The sequence below is a fragment of the Nilaparvata lugens genome, chromosome 13 (genome assembly GCF_014356525.2).
Source record: "Nilaparvata lugens isolate BPH chromosome 13, ASM1435652v1, whole genome shotgun sequence".
Taxonomy (NCBI): Eukaryota; Metazoa; Arthropoda; class Insecta; order Hemiptera; family Delphacidae; genus Nilaparvata; species Nilaparvata lugens.
This window is the reverse complement of record NC_052516.1, coordinates 21,923,826-21,942,092: the sequence shown is the minus strand read 5'-3', so window position 1 is coordinate 21,942,092 and position 18,267 is coordinate 21,923,826. Positions and strand designations below refer to the sequence as shown.

The 18,267-nt window shown below is 33.9% G+C and overlaps 1 protein-coding gene across 1 annotated transcript in view; it reads right to left on the bottom strand.

Moving 5' to 3' along the window:
* The window catches only part of LOC111046922 (pumilio homolog 2), a 608,126-nt gene that overhangs the window by 9,235 nt on the left and 580,624 nt on the right, over window positions 1-18,267 (bottom strand). The window contains exons 14-21 of the mRNA XM_039440391.1: window positions 16,098-16,220; window positions 11,639-11,731; window positions 7,704-7,829; window positions 6,445-6,835; window positions 4,584-4,848; window positions 3,318-3,545; window positions 1,932-2,094; window positions 768-936 (exon numbers count right to left, since the gene is read on the bottom strand). Coding sequence (XP_039296325.1) covers window positions 768-936; window positions 1,932-2,094; window positions 3,318-3,545; window positions 4,584-4,848; window positions 6,445-6,835; window positions 7,704-7,829; window positions 11,639-11,731; window positions 16,098-16,220 — 1,558 coding nt within the window. The remainder of the gene's footprint in view (window positions 1-767; window positions 937-1,931; window positions 2,095-3,317; window positions 3,546-4,583; window positions 4,849-6,444; window positions 6,836-7,703; window positions 7,830-11,638; window positions 11,732-16,097; window positions 16,221-18,267) is intronic.

Genomic DNA, 18,267 nt, shown 5'->3' with positions numbered 1-18,267 from the left:
CCGAACGTCACTCCAGCAGAGCGATTGATGATCGACCGGGGAGCAAGAGTGGTTCGACCGGGGAACGCGAGAAGAGCTAACATCTTCCGTAACGTTCATGATGGGTGCGACTGCCGAGCGGGGGCGGAGCGACTGCGGTACGATGGAGGAACGAGGGCGGTATGAGGGCGGATGTGTACGCAGCTCTAGATCTGTAGATGGAGAAAGCTCCCTACAGAGCTTCCTTGAAGGTCTACACACAGAGATTCTTCATGAATGAGATACATTAAAGCTCCTTGTGTATCTTTTGGACAATTCAACATCGATAAATTTGGTCAAACATTCTGACACAACGACCAAATTCGTTGAATGTCAGTGTATCTTTTCGGATGCATCACGTTGCTTTGCTTTTGAGAAGATACAAAAGAGTATCTGTTGCTTATGGTAAGATACATTAAAGCTCCTTGTGTATCTTTTCGGATGCATCACGTTGCTTTGCTTTTGAGAAGATACAAAAGAGTATCTGTTGCTTATGGTAAGATACATTAAAGCTCCTTGTGTATCTTTTCGGATGCAACACGTTGCTTTCGAGAAGATGCAAAAGAACATATATTGCTTTTGGAAAGATACATTTTCAAAAATGTTCAATACTTTTGTAGTAGTATTGTAATCTAGTGGCCCTCCGCCGATAGGAAAAGCTTCAGGACCCGGGCTGTAAAAGCCTTTATTTTTAAATTTGACAAACTAAGATAATGTTTTGAGTAGTGAATTGATTGGTGTGCACATACTTGTCGTTGAAACTGCAGACCTCCTCGATGAGAATGTTGCGTTCTGCGCGTGTTGCGTGTGTGACACACTTCTCGACCACATTCGACGCGAACTTGTGCTGCGACAGAGCCAACACCTTGCCTCGCACCGCACTGATCAACAGCGACTTGTCCTCCGGTTTGCCGTGCTCTACAACACATAACATCAACAATAAGCAAAATGTACGAGTATAAATTATTTTTCCATTATCAAAAATATCGTAAGGAGTTACATAGCTATAACCTTGAAAGTGAAATGTAATCTATATATTTTGGAAATGTTACCGTTCATAAAATTTGGGGGAAAATCAGTTTTGGGCTGAGCCTGTTGCTCTCTCCCAGTCATTGATATATGATTTGTAATTGTACTGATAAATTAATTAAATAAATAAATTGATTGATTGAGTACTTTATTTATGTAGATTACAATATATACTGGCTTATACACTTATATACAATAGCTTACAATACAGCAAAATTAGATAAGATACAGTTAAAGTCAAGTGGAATAAAATGCGTGACACGATAATATTTTTAATCAATAAATTACTCGAATAGTATTGAATGATTATAGAATAATTGAATAACAAATTTAATACGTAGATTTGAACTCGCAGTGAATCAAGTGACTAGGCTGCTCCAAATAAATAATTAGTGATAGCGGAATATACCATTCCAAAAGGTTTAGTTGAAGGAAACTACAACTGTAGGTGCACTCTCATTATTTCCACGCACAAGCTTATATGGGGATCATCCTCAGGAGAAAAGAATCAATCACTCATAAAATGTAATGTAATGCAGCGTCCTATCTACGATATCGTATAATCTAGTTGGTCTAGTTCCAGGAGAGACAAACACCTTTTATTTATACTTGAAGATCACGAAGAAGTTCGCAATATTGATAGTAATAAGACGATAGTTGCTATTTTAAATACGTCGAATGGCTACTGGCAATTAAAGTAGTGACAATGAGCAAAACAAGCTACTATAGTCATTCAGTCTGATGGTCCATAAATATATTTACCAAATATTTAATAAAAATCTAATATGAAATCATTTTGTGATTTGAATAGGGTAGCGCTAATCTCAGATTACATGATGGTTACATGGTGTAACCATGTATGGTGTATGGTAATGTGTACTCACCAAGCACATGTTGTATGACGTAGTTGCCATACTGGTCCTGTATGAGCTGGTCGGTGTGTTGGTGCAACTCCTCCAAGATGGGCGCAGTCTGTTCGGCCGTGCAATGCTCCAGGATGCGTTGGATCACTCGGCAGCCGTATGGGTGTGTCGACAGCGCAAACACCTACAACACATCACACAAAACACAACATTGATTCTCCATTCAAACTGTCACTAGGAATCATCTACCCGATTGTCCTACCAAGTAACAGAGAGATCGCAACACAAAGATTCATGACACCCCACAAACAATTTCAAATATATTGGCCCGGTTGCACAAAGGCCTGTTAAATTTAACCGTCAGTCACGATAACCAGAGAACACTTTTTGAAAAGAAGGCTTCTCTGATTGGTGCTCGTGATTTTAATCATGGTTAAAATTCAACCGGTCTTTATGCAACCGAAACTAACAATGATTATTAGAATATTGAAGTAAGTTAAGTTTTAAACTCATCTACTCAACTGTTCTTTTGTGAGGATAGTAAAACCAAGGTTCAACTATGATGGCAGAAAAAAATCGTACTTCAAAAATCGATGTGTGTGTAACTATCCTTACAGTACACGTACAAATTCTCTAAAAGTGAACGCCGTTACGTCATCACGACGACATCGAAATGCAATCAGTTGAAATGTTATGTGAAAAAGGATGGAATATGACGTGGTCATAAATTTTGTATCGATTAACCCTTGCTTCTGACCTGCCCAAAAATTCCACTAACCCCTCCTGTTCTAATGGTTGCGCGTTATTCTTTTATTGATTAAATAATTTTTTTTCGTATTTTTTAGCCACATAGGACCACTTAAGTCAATGAACTAAAAACGTCCCTGGTTCTGAACCTGTGTGGCTTTTCGATCAGCCCAATATTTCTTCATTCTCTCGGATCGTTGTCGTCTTTCTGCATCAGTGATTACAATCTCCCTGTGCATTTTTGGCAAATTGAATATGTGCGTTCAATATGCGCAATGGTTTATTTTCACTTTATCAATGACATCCTCAACTTTCATGCCTATTTCTTGAAGATCCTGTTTAGTTCATCAACAATGCCACATTTCCTCCTTTTTGAATTACGCATTACAAGCTGTTTCAGAACTCGATTCTCAGGCATTCGCAAAACATGGAAAAAATGAGAAATTCTTTGTTTTTTCATTATACTGAGGATGGGCTCTACTTCCTTATAGACTGTCTCATTGGTTGCAATTCTCCAGACTCCATCCTTTTGATAACTTTTATTTATGATGGTTCTTATGGACCGTCTCTCTGTTTTGCTCACCTGATTTGTCTTGTTCTCATTTCTGACATTTTTTAAATAATATATTATATTAGCCATATTATTGTTTTGAGACTGACCTGTCCCTGGAAGGCGTTGATGATGAACTGCAGCGCAATGGGCTCGACACACTCGATGCACTTCTGGACCACGTGGTTGCCGTTCTGGTCCTTGACACACTTGAGCACGTGACCGTCCAGCTCGCGAACCACCTCTACCTGTTGCTCGCTCGAGATTGACTCCAGTGCCTTCTGGATCACGCGGCATCCGTACATCTGCAGAGCCAGCGGCAGTACGTGGCCTCGCACCTAATCAACACACAAATTAATCAATAAATACGGTAAAATATGATTTATTATAAGTTAGTTGATTCTATGCAAATTCCAATATTATTCATCATTATCAACTGATATCAATATGAATTTGGGAGGAGGAAGATTCAATTTTTGCAACACTGCACAAAAAACGTACAATCCCCCCGGAAATTTTATTGGTTGGAAAGATACAGACTTACGAACAGTGTAAATGAAAACACCTGATCACAATTTCAGCCCGAAAAAGGCAAGGTCAGTCAGAAGTGATCGAGAATTGGTCATTTTTCAATCACTTCTAGTTTCTTTACAGTTGGGATGTGAGTGATGTTGTGGTACTTTTCCATAATGAAAACACAAAGTTAACAGCTAGATGGAAATTCGATGAGAACTACTATCCAAAAATTAGTTGCCAGCCCGGGAATCGAACCCGGTACCTCCCAATTGCCAGTCAGGAATGCTTACCCTTACACCAAACTGACAATCTCTGGATAGCAGCGCTCATTTTATACGAAGCCATAGCGGCCAACCAGGTTACAGATGGAATTAAATAGAGAATGCAATTTATTCAAATGCTAATTATTATTTAACGAAAATCCTAAATAAATGCTGCAAATCAGTGATTGTAGTGATTGAATGTAGGTCACTGTGGGGACAAAATTACCAAGTTTTGATTATTATAAAATTTGATACTGGATAATTTGTCAATGAATGTAGGTAGGTGTCACTGTCGGGACTAGATTACCAAGTTTTGATTACTATAAAATTTGATATTGTATCAATTTGTCAATGAATTTAGGTCACTTTTGGGACTAAATTACCAAGTTTTGATCATTCTAAAATTCGATACTGTTAATTTTTCAATGAATGTAGGTCACTGTGAGGACTAAATTACCAAGTTTTGATTAATCTAAGATTCGATACTGTTAATTTTTCAATGAATGTAGGTAGCGTCACTGTGTAGACTAAATTACCAAGTTGTGATTAATCTAAGATTCTAAATAGTGCAATTCGTCAATGGTAGTAATTGTGTACCTTCTGCGCAAGCGTAGTCTTCTGCTCAGGCGTGCCGAACTCAAAGAACTTCTGAATGACATAGTTGCCGAAGACGTCGGTCATGAGGCTGTATGCGTTGACGAGGATCTCGTTGAAGACCAACTGCTTCTCGGGCACCGAGGCGCGCTCTAGCTTCTGCTGGATGAACCGCGAGCCGTGCTGGTCCTGTGAGAACTCCACGATGTGATTGGTCAGGTCGCGCAGCTGCAGGCTTGGGTAGCGGTTGTTACTGCAAAACAACAAACTAAATTCAGATTGAATTTGTTGAATGAAAATTGATATTGTGGAATTTTTCCATAATTAAAAAACACAGTTTTATTTTTGTCACATCCACATTAATTAGACTTTTAGACAGGAGTGCAGTTTCGTGTTGAAATCAACACATCTTCAGCTGTAGTGAATTCAGATTTATTTCTCACACATGTCTAGTACAAATTCATTTATTGTATGAAATAGATACACAATTGAATATACATCACAATGATTAGTACAATTTCGAATGAATCAAGATGTACACTATTATATTGTAGTCAAATTCAAATGACATAATTCGCACTATCCAGCAACAAATAGATATCTAACAACTGATAGAATGGAATGAGAGCTCAGCTGTTATCTTTTTCAGTTATTCAGTTGTATCCTTTTGAAAAATAGAAGTCATATAAGGAAAAAGTGCATATCTAATAGCATAGATTAGAAAAAAAATGCATGTTAACAAATTGTGCAGTTATCATTATAATACAGTTTCAATTAATTTGATTAAGAAAATCTTTATTCTCATAACCACTGTTTTTCAAATTTCACCAACATTTTGATTTTTTTTTTAAATTGATAGTTTCTTCATGACATTTCAAATAATTTACAGATATTATTTCATGATTTTTCCCGTTATCTTACTTAATTTATAAGTTTAACCAAAGAAGCTATTGATTTACAAACCATTGCATTCCTCAATTTTACAAAAATTCAAGTGAATTATCATTAATTACTGATGGAATAAGTAAAAAAATTGACTATATTTATATCTTAATAGAAGTACCACCTGGACTGATGTTATAAATTTCCTCCTTTTTTGAATTTTAGTTTTATTCTCAATGTTACCAATAGTTTTATTGAATTCAAGAGTTATCAATTTTGCAGTTCTATTAAATTTTCAACAGAAGTAATCGCTGTTGTACAAACCAGAGTGTCTTATCTGAATCTCCCAATAGTAAAATTCTTTAATGGATGAATGTATTTATTTATTTGCCAAAAATAAAATACAAGATGAAATCATAGACAAATAATGTATATGTTTTTGTGGTGAACGGTACTTCTTTTCACTATCATAAAATTTTAGAAAAAGATAAATGCTACTACATGTTATTTTCATTAATTTATTACATTTAATGACAAAAATACTTAGTGCCGGTTGCACAAAAGCTGGTTGAATTATAATCGTGATTGATTCCACGAGAACCAATCAGAGAAACATTGAGAATAAAACTAAAATTCAATAAAGGAGGAAATTAATTCCACGAAAACCAATGAGAGAAACAGTCTTATCAAAAAGACCTTCTCCGATTGGTTCTCGTGAAATTAGTTACAGTTAAAATTTAACCGGCTTTTGTGTAACGGGCCTTGGTGTAAGAAGCCCTTACTAAGCCCAGGCCTTAACTTGAGCTCTTGCTATTTCTGATACAATTTTGAAAAATATATCTAAATTTTCAAAAATGATAGAATATGCTGCTACTTTACAAAAATATGCTTCTGCGCTTTATTATATAACTTATAGTAAAAATACAAAAACTGCTTCTCCCTACAATATAAAATAATAATGAAATATCTTTCTTATACTAACCGGAAATCCTCAAGCAGGCGACTACGTCCGGTGCTCTTGGAGTCGAGCGGCGAAGTGCCCCCAGCTCCCGCGACGGGGCCAACCACCGCCGTACCAATAGTGCGCGCCACACCCATCTTGGCAAACAGACTGCCGGCGGCGGCACTAGTCTGCGCGGCACCCGTGGCGGCAACCGCGCCAAACATGGCGGCCGCCGCACTGCCGTTGGCCTTGTACTTGTTCATGGCCTCGGCGCCTGGGGCGGCAGACGACAGCAGGCCGCGACTTGCACCGCCCGGTGTGGTCAGGCCTCCCAGTTGCAGGCTGCACGACGAGTTGAGCGCCGAGGGTGGCGGAGTTAGGGAGCCGCCACTTGTCAGGCCTAGCGGGCTCGGGCTCGCTGTTACTGTGCCTGTCAAATCAAACAATTGTTCCTCAAAAAACATGAAAAACTCAATTCAGTTCAAAAAATATATTAATTCCTCATAAAAAACAATCTGTCAGTTCTACATACTCTTACAAGAACTCTTTTTTTTAACGAATGAATGAATATAAGTATATGCTACTGCACTTACTGCTACTGCATAAAAATTAAGGAAATGTTAATTTATTTAATTAGATATAATAACGAAATGATATCCTTATTCATGATATTATAAATAATAGTTATTAAATGACGATTTAATTTATGCTCACATGCATAAGTACAGTAGGTGTATTATTCTTACATAAGAATGATATTATTGTACAGTGAAAAACTCAAGCAAAAAACAGTTGAAATTAAATCAAATAGAAAATGATCCTCAAAAACTCTTAATCATGATTGGGTTTCATAACTCATCAGTATTGATAAACTATTGTAAATTCTCTTGTTGAAATGGGACCAGATCATGATAGGCCTATCATGGTCTGGACGTTTCTTTGGAAACAATTTTCCAAAAACTTGAACGTTTTTTTTCAACAATTCTCTTGTTAAAGGGGGAATTTCATTAAATCAACTTAAACTGAAATTGCTAGCATAGGATATCATGAGCCGCCTATGGTCTGGACGTTTTTTTGGATCACCACTTTGACATTATTTGGGTCTCTTTACACTTTTTGCAAAGGACAAGTTAAATTTGATAAAAAATTTAGTACGATATTAATCTGGTACTCCATTTTAAATCAAATCAAATTTATTGCCTTACAAAAAATGTTCACAAATAGAACTAGAATGTTTCAAGTAGAACTAGAATTTAGTGCAATAACTGGAATAAGATAGGATCAAGTACGGAACTGACCTAGTGCTCCGTAGCTTTGCGGCCATTTTCCGCGGCCGTACTCGAGGGAGGGCGAGAATGCCGATGTGTTTCTGTCGAACGAGTCCCGTCGCCCGGTCGCCGTGCTTCCGTTGCCGATGCCCAGGCCTTAACAACAAAAATACAACTATTATTCATCACTTCAAACAATAATCAAACACATTGATTGATCAAACAATCAATGTTTAATCTATCGATTGCACAATAATCAAAGTTATTTCAATAAATGAGAGGTTTACTGCAGTCTTAGGCCAGTAGGTATCATTCCACCGGACATTTTCGAGTCGAGAACGTGAACGTCTGTCTGGCTGGCCACTAACGTAACGCTTCACATACCCGATACGTCGATATAGTTTTGCATCATTTTAATTGATACGTCTGCATAGTTTTGTATAATTTTAAATGATACGTCTGTATAGTTCTGTATCATTTTAAATGATAAGTTTGTATAGTTTTGTGCCATTTTAAATGTTCGTTCTGTATAATTTTGCATCATTTTAAATAATACATTTGTAGTTTTGCATCATTTTAAATAATACATTTGTAGTTTTGTAGCATTGTAAATTATACATCTGAATAGTTTTGTATCATTTTAAATCAAATTTTTATTTCTCACGATTTACAAATAATACAGTACAGTTACAGTACATTTATATATACCCTTACGTTGTGAGAGACTCACATGTAGGCTTAAGCCTGTGTTTGTGAGGACCTGGCGTAATTCGCTGAATTTAAAATCAATAAACTAAATTATGAAAATTGATATCATATTAAACCAAATTTGAGAAAAATACAGATTAAAAAAAAATGATACGTTTTAACATTTTTAAATGTTCCAGTGGTTTAATTGTCAGTGATGGTTTAGTTTGCTGTAAGTAAACTATTAAGTAGATTAGACTGATGAGAACATTGTAGAGTTTGTGAGCTCTTTCAGGTCCGGTGTACTGGAAGACTGTTCGTCTGACAGTCGCATCGGCTATGTGTGAAACGTTACGTTAGTGGCCAGCTTTTAAAACCAGTTGCTTCGACGCAGGTGTGCTCTGGCAGGACAGTGACAATAGGAGACTGTTCGCCTCTCGCCTGCCAGTTGAAAATGTACGGTGAAACATTACGTTGATGGATGAATCCATTTTTTGACTAATCCACATAAGAGAACTTACTTCATTCCTCAATTTTATACAACAAACCATGATTCTATATAAAAAGTACTTACAACTGCCACGTTCTACTCTACTTCTATAATACGTGCTCTATATACAATACTGTTCAACAAAACAAAATTGTTCTTAAAAATATAAAATATATTTTTTGAGACTTATTCAAATTTTTCAACGCACTTGATTTTTCATAAGTTTCACATTCAACTGAACGGGAATGGCTCAATTTTGTATGGATCTTGTTGAAACATTACAAATTTATAAAATAAATAAATAGGCTATGATTAATTTAGTAGATAATTATCATTTCCAAAAATGGTAATTGGAGGGCGATTTCAGTGACAGCCTTAGAGAAAATGTATGGAAAATTATTAGTAGCAGATGAAGAGTGATTGAAATTCGAAAGAGAGAATAATGAAAAATATGGAGAAAATTATGACATATGCGGAGACAGAACAGTACAGAAATGAACAATCATATAAACATCACAAGAAAAATTACAGTTATCAGTTGATAAGCAATAATTCCACTGATTATGGTAGTTAATCATTACATTTATTCATCAGATTATAATAACACATTTTATTATAGAAAAAAATATGACACATTTTTAATAAATAAAAATAAATAAATAATTTTATTCATGGAGGCAACAGGTAAAAACCCATTTTGCCTCCTTCACACATTACAATCATACACTATACAATCCAAAAATGTATTTTAAGAATTAAGTATGAAGAAATGTTAAAAAACAAGAAATGTAATGTAAGTGAAATAATAAGAAATGGAAATTGAATGAATCAAAAATACTAACTAAAGTATGTCAAATTAATGAGAATGAAATTAAATATAAGATTTTAACAATTTTAGAAAACTTGAAATCAATAATTACTGTATTCAATTAATCAATTATCAATAAACTACAATAAATTAATCAATAGGCCTGAAAAATAATTATGCAATTGATCAATAATTATCAATAAATCACAACAAATAAATCAATATTCATAATGAGAAAATTGCAAAGGTAATTAATTAAACCCTGAACTTTAAAACTTAATAAAGTCTGTTGATTCAAGTTTAGCCTACAATGAAAAGAAAAATAGAATGTCTGTGAATCACTACCACATAAAATTAATGAAAGAAAGAAATGCAAATCACGAAATGACAAATCACATAATATTATCGACTAGATCGCACGCCATCCCACGGAATTTGTACGGGGAGAACCAAAAGATATCCAAGTGCTGAGAACAACTATTGAAAATTCTCTGTGCTCTATTCAGAGGAGAGTTATAATGACTCACCGTTCTGGAGCGTGAGATATGAAAAGAAAAGGTCGAACGGCGAGCAATGGTATTTATATAAATTTTAAAATAAATTAAATTAATAAATTTTATATAATTTTTGAGAGAAGAGACAAAGAATTGCGAATAAAATTGGGCAGGATAAATTTTGAGAGTATCATTCGTGTATTTCACCAATACCAAAATTTAGAAAGAAACTTAGTAATATAGTTATTAAATACATAAGTGTTGACCGTAAATATTAAATCACCTTCACCATGGTTCCATAGATTACACAGGGTTCATACGTTACACATAGGTATACCATATAATTTTCAGGGTTTATTTGATAGGAATCGGGATTAATTATAGACTACATACATTAAGATACAAATCATGAAGAGAATCAAAAGAACATGAAAATCAACTCGAAGTGATGGAGCAGGCACTCGGAAAATGTTCAATGATTATCTAAATATATAATAATATAAAAAGAGTAAATGAGAATAAAAAACCCAAAATTATATTTGAAAAACACAAGCAATGTACAAGCAATGTACAAGCAATAGCTAAATCGAAAGGAAGAAAGCTGGAAAGAAAGTTGATTATACTTGAATGAAATAAATATTCGAGACATATTTAATTAATTTAGTTTAATCAGAGATCCAGACCTATGCTACAGTTCTCAATTCAACCACCCAATTTCTCAGGAAACCAGAATAAAGTAATAATTATGTCATTTTACTAATTTGATTTACAAATATCATATGAAAAGAATTGTTATCATGGTTTCATGTTTGCATTTTTTTACAAATTCCCATTTACTTTTATGCAACGCATTTTTTTAGTTAAGATTAATAATTTACAAATCAATTATTGAGATGAATAGATACAAGGTTTTTGAATCTTCAATTTCAAAGGAAATTGAATCTTCAGAACTGCACCAAATTTTTATCTAAATTACAAAATATTGAAGAGACGTTTGAATTATTAGTAAATTTGAAGGATTAGAACTGTAACCAACTTCTTCGAGTTCAATCAACTATAATTTTATGAATTATTAGGCCTACTAAACGAAAATACAAATTAAATGCTGTAAATCACCCCGAAGACTTCTGCTACTGCAAATATTGACAACAGGGCAAACAGCTAGATGGAAATTCGATGAGCGCTACTATTGAAAAATTATTTGTCAGCCCGGGAATTTCCATCTAGCTGTTTACACTGTTGTCAATATTTGCAGTAGCAGAAGTCTTCGGGGTGATTTAAAGCATTTAATTGGGATTTTCGTTTAATAATAATTATTAATACATTAGCATTTGAATAACTGCAATATCTCAGTAATTTCCAACTAAAAATTTTAAAATGTAACAGATTTATACAAAACTCTAATTTATTGAAAATTATTTATTCAAGTATAAGCAATTTTTGAGAAGGGCATTCACAAACGAAACCAAACAAATGGAACCAGTACCTGCTCCGAGTGAGGTTAGGTTAGTCGATAGTGAGGCCATGTTATTGGAATAGGCGGCCGTAGCGGGCGCGCTGCCGGTCTGAGGTGCGAGGCCTGACGTAAAAAGGTTAACAATGTTAAAACAAAGTAAGGTTAGGTTAGGTTAGGTTAACACCAGAAAAGTATGCGACTGGAACAAGATGGCAAGTACGAAAAAACTTACAAAAAAACATTGTTTTTCTTCCAAAATTTTCATCCTAAATGATCAACCATCTAAGAAGTACAGTAATGGATTGGATTTGACTTTCACCGCATAGCCTAGAACTACGGTGAGGTCCACGTTGTAATGGCAGTGGAGTAAGATAGGAGAACAACGTTTCCGACCCTCTGTCTTGTCAATGCCTTGTAGAGACGGTAGCTCATACATGTTTATTGAAGTGATATTAAGTGTTCATTCTCGTTTAAAATAATCAATTCTATTTTATAAAGCAGAAATTATATTTTTCAATAATTTAATGAATTGTCATAATTCAGATGAAATATTTGAATTAATTATTAATTCTACAGTGTTAAAAAAAGATCTGGCAACAGAGCAAAGCGAAAAAGAGATAGCACTATCCGCTTTGTTGAATGATAGACAAGGATAGCAATACCATTGCTGCTTAAACACTGCCATTATAACGTGGACCTCACTAGAGGTACAAAACATAGTGAAGTACTGTACTGTAGGATACATTCTAGGTACCTATATTAATAGATTAGTAGGCCCAATCACATCTTGAGTCAAGTCAAGACGTGTTTCAAGAAAATGAAACTTTTGTCTTTTGTCTTCTATTTAAAAAAAAATAATCTCACCATCTTAGATCAGTTGAATACTTTTCATTGGTCCACAGGCAACACATAATATTTACAGTAGAGGTATATAAAAGAGAAATTGACAGAGACATATACAAAATGAAAATACACTGAACATTAGCCAAAACCAAACCGTAAAATTAGGTATTGTTGCATGAAAGACAGCCAAGGAATTGAGATTATTTGTAGGATATTATAAAGAAGAATTCAAATTATGTTTGTGATTAAGAAAATTTCTAGAAGCTGGAGGGATATTTAGTTGGCGGAGAAAATTTGAATTTTCTTAGATATGAATTTGATTGTATGTGACAGCTAAAAGAGACATAGGCTACATCAAAGCTATATCATTTACAAGGTATACACTGTATGATTACAAAAAAAATATGAATAGACAAAAGACTACATAATGATAAGACAAATTATATACAGATGATGAAGTCATTCTAGTTCGATGATAATTCAAGAGACAACTTTCGAGAGATGATTATAATTGGGAAAGCATTATAGCTGAAGAAAAAGATAAAAACAAAAGTTCAATAATTAACAATAACAGGTTGTATTATTTCGGAATTCCTTCTTGTTAAAAGATTTGTTTTTTAAGTGAGTGATAATTATCTTCAAGTATGTAAATCATACAAGATTGACATAAACACAGGAGAACAAAGATAAAGAGAGTAGGCCAACAGTGTGTTGGACAAAGAAAAACCTGGATAAGGTGCAAAAAACTCTTCTGTTTGGAGGATGTTGTAAGATCTTGTAAATAGATAAACGGAGTTAGTAAATGAGCGAGAAAGATCAACAAGAAGAAAAAGAGAGAGTGGGAAACAGTCAGAGAGTGAGATAAAAACTTTCAGGGTGAAATTTGAAGTTGTAGCAGAGTTAAGCGCTGTGTTGGACTACAAAAAGTTACAAGTTGCACTTTGAAAGCCAATAGAAGTTTCACGTATAAAGCGATTGTGCTCTAATTCGAGCAACAAAGAAAATTCAAACTAATTTTCTACTCGAGTTGAAAGTATCTCCGGTTACCTGACGCGAATGGCGTCTAGACAAGGAGGGGAACATATTTCAATAAATTCATCATCAATACAGGCTGGTTATGAAATTTGCACGTTATTGGACTGATCTGGGAAGAGGGAAGGAGATAGGGAATGGGAAAATAGATAAATATTGTGTGTGAGAGAGAGAGAGTGTGAGTGAGGTATGAAAAGATTGAAAAGGAACTAATTAGGAGAGAAGGAAGAAGAAGCATGTGAGGAATAAATAAAGGAAGAAGAAGAAGAAAGCTAAAAAGTGTAGGAATGGAAAAAAGAGTTTCGATAAAAAAGGATGAGGTAGAAGAGAAGAGAGATGAGTAATGAGAGAGAAACTAAAGATAAATTAAGAGGAGAAAAAAGAGAGTGAGTAGAAGAGGATTAAAAATAAAGGAAAAAAGAATGATAAAAAGTGGAGAAATTGGGAAGTGACGACATAATATTATTGGAGTGATGAAATTGGTTAAATAGAAGATTAATAAACAAGAATTCTCTTGGAAAGATTTTTACAAATCGGGAACAAAAGAAGGAAAGAGAGCATGAGAAAGGGACAAGGATAAAGAGATAAAGAGTGAAAGTGATAATGATGATTGGAGTAGGATGCAAAAATGAGAATAGTTAGGAAGAGCAATGGATAGAGAATAGGAAAAGTAGGAAAATGAAGACGAGGAGGAGAATAAGAGAGAATGAGATAGATGAGTTAAGAAGACCCAGAAGTATAGAAAAACAGGGAGAATAAGGAAGATGAAGAAGGAGAAGAGAGACAGAATGATGAGGAGGTACAGTGTAGAATAAATAAGGAGGCAAACGAGGACTGGAAAAACTGTGGTCAGAAGAAAATGATAACAGGGTTAAAAGCGGAAATTTCAATGAGAAATGAGACAAGAAGGGGAGGTGATGATTGTATAAACAAGATAAAAAAAGAAAGGAGGTAACTGATAAAAACAAGGGGAAGGAGAAGAGGATAAAACGTGTAAACGAAGAGAAAAAGAGAGAGACAGGAAGTCAGTGGGTGAGAGGCAAAAGTTTAACGTGCAAGTTTCAACTTATGGGTGAATAATAACTATAGATATATTATTCTGGATGAAGAATATGCACAGATATATTATTGCGCCACCAAAGTTCGGTTGAAACTCGTTAAAACTTGGTGAACTTGACAATAATTCATAAATCACAAACTCCGTACTGATCACTTAACAGGCTCAATTTTGCTCTGCTACCAAATGGAACATGAACACTATTATGATAATAAATTTCAATTAGTCCACGAACTGTTGTAAGAAGTGGATGAATAAGTTGCTCTCAACTTGAAGAAGTTGAGGAGAGTTTGGGACGTCAGATAAATAATAAGTAAGTATTGATTTTGAACATGTTTTGTCACTTCCAATCTAGCCTACATGTTTTCAAGCTGATGAAATTTGAAGGTTTAGTGAATTTTTATGTTTCGTTTTTCACCATGAAAAGTAATAAATGATGACCCTGATAATTTAAAACTATAGAAAGTTTAGGATAAGTAAATTGGGGAGAATATTATAACTCGTTAAAATCAATGAGAAAACAAAATTGAAGGTTTTATAGGGACACTTAAAATTATCTTTTTATACACAACAGTCAACAAATTTAGCACAATTGAAAGTTGAAACATGTGGAGCATAGAAATTAACTGAAGATAGATTGAAATGGAAAACTTGAAACTACTAGAACTAAAACATATATGACATAAACATAACAAAGACTATTATAAATATTATACACATTAACATAACATGCAGTTAGAAAATATATTATATAAATTATGTAAACATGCATCACGAATTGGTAGGATGTTATCAGAAGCTTGGTTTTGTACACAAGAATTATGATATAAACAGGAATGATAAGACAATATTAATTTAAGGAGAGTTCGTAAAGGTGGTGAATAATCATTCATGATGGATTGATGAGACTTGTATTTGGGAGAAGACAGTTTTGGGCTATGCCTGTTGTTTTCTCCCAATCATATTATATTTATTATAATTATGATTTGTAATTGTCAATGAAATGAATAAATTAGTAAAAATAATTATTTCAAATATTTGGCATAAACCAACCATGACTTCAGCTAGTACTGTATATGAAATATTCAGTTATTTATCAAGAACCATCAATTATGATAAAGTATTTAAACGAAAAAAAAACTAATAGCTCATACAGTAGGCTATATAATTCATTCAATCAAATTGATCGTCAATAAAGAAAATATGCTGCACCTAACCTGTCAATTATAGTAGTAATTAACATCAACAAATTGAATTTTAAAATACAATAAGCCTTGCTCACAATAGTAAAACGAAATAAGAATGCGATAACGATTCAAATAAAAGTCTTATCGATCATGAAAGATTATCAAAAACACAGAATGCATGATAAAAACATATACCATATACACAATACAATAAGCCACACATACAATACTGGAGCAGTATATATGATTGGTCAGTTAGTGGTTACAAGTATTATCAATAGAAATCTACTAGAACATATAAAGCAATAAGCCACACCCACAAGAGTGAAACGGAAGGAGGTGATTGGTTAGTGGTGTGAGTAGGTGTTACCTGATAGGCCATTAGCAGTATTGGGCGTGGTGTAGAGAGATGCTGGTTGGTTGCCTCCATAAATTGAGGAAGGGGGCGTGGTTATCTGTTGTGCCTGAGAGCCTATCAGACGCATACTGCTCCCTAAAACAGTTTTCTACCGTCACCATCCATTCTCAAATTATTTACACGACCGTGGTGACTTGTCCAATAAGCTATAACATAACCTAACCTGACCTAATCACTGTATATTTTTTAATGATTATAAGAATTTAACCTCATCTTGTGCAGGGAGGTGGGGAATACAACAAGCTTGCTCAAACTTTTTGATAAACTTTGTCCTACCCTGGACCTTGTGCAAGAAGCTAACCTAAACTAACCTTAAATTGTTAAAATCGAATAGGGGTTCAACTAATATTGTCCAGAAAGCTAACCTTAACTAACCTCGCCTGATTTTACCTTATATTGTTGAAAGCTTAAAATACCTCATCTAATCTTACATTTCCAAATCGAAGAATCTAACCTCATTTTAACCAGGAAACTAACCTAAACTAACCTTTAATATTATTAGCTACCAAAAACCCAGCTCAAACTAGATATTTATTGGACATAGTTTTCCTCTTTAGGGGAATATCATTCAGAATGAAGTTGGAAGGAAAAAAAATCCAAAATGTTTTCTTCAATTATTGTATTAAAATATTGTTCCTGGAACAGCTGAGATAAACTTTTCAACAGAGATAACTTTTTACTCTTTTATCTCGAAACATCTGTGCATAGGTTATTAATCCAGGATCAAAGTTGGCCGAGTTTGAGCAACCCAGGATCAGTAAACCAAAACTTTGTAATTGTGCTTGATAAGTTTCATTCACATAGCATAAGTTAACTGGAAAAGTTTTGAATAACAAATTGTCAACAAATGTCAATGATAATAATTTATTGGTGATTAGTTCTTTTCAAGATTATGATACGAAGTACCAATCAGTAATAATTAATTGGATGCACAGAGGGGAAACAATGCTATTTGATGGCTCGAGTTGGAACAGCTCAAGAAGAATGACAAAATAAACGAGAACTCTGATAAAGATATGCTAATTCCAGTACAACTGTCATGGAAGAACTTTTCAAAAACTTTGAGATGAGAAAAGTTGTTCAAACTCATCAAGTCGAGTATGCCAATCGCATATAAGGTAAAATTTTAAATTATGACTTTAATAACATGGGACAAGAAGAACTCTGTGTGGGACGTTTGAGATTTTCAGAATTTAATTCTGGAACTGAGTTGGAGAAAAGCAATACTTTTCCATGAAGAAAACTGCAGTACCTACGTGAAATGTTTCTTGGAGATGACTTTTGTCTCAGTTGGTGTTTAGAGAGGAGATCAAGTTAAGACTATTCTACCATTCATATTTATTAAAGATATGAAAAAATGAAATTCTCAGTCCTTGGTATCATAACTTCTTATTTTTGCAGAAAACTTTGTTGTTGAAGTTTTTATATTATATTGTTGATATGGGAAAAACTAACTTCGAGTAGCCTAATTGAAAAATATTGAGGTGAGGAGTAAAGATAAAATCATCAACAAGTAATTTTAAAAGGGATTTAGAGTTCAGGAACTAAGCATTGATATATTTGGGAAAGCTGATAGAATTAGTGAATAGTTAATTTACAATTACAGGGATGATGATATTTACAAAGAAATATTCAGAACCTTCATTATAATAGAACGATTGTCAAGCAAAAAAGAATATTGAACTTGACTGGGGTATGGGTTCTAGTATAATAAATCACTAGCTACACAATAATTTTTAAAAACAATTTGATGGAAACACAAAAAATGATAATAATAGGTAATATTTTACACAATGGTAGGGAATCTACATGGAACCTATCAAGGTAGACAATAAATAATTATTTTAAATTGTTAAAATATGAACAGCATGCAATTTTATGGTTACACTGAAGCGGTATAATTAGATATAATTTACATGAGAAGTATAAATAAGGTGATGACTGATAATTTTAGAACAGCTACTACAATAATAAAAAATGTATTGAAATATGATGATATCGAAATATTGAAGATTAAAGGATACTAATATGTACAACATATAGAATTCATAAAAATATATACTTCAATGAGGTTCAAATCGAATGGGAATTGGTAAACAAGTAATACAATACAATACAATAC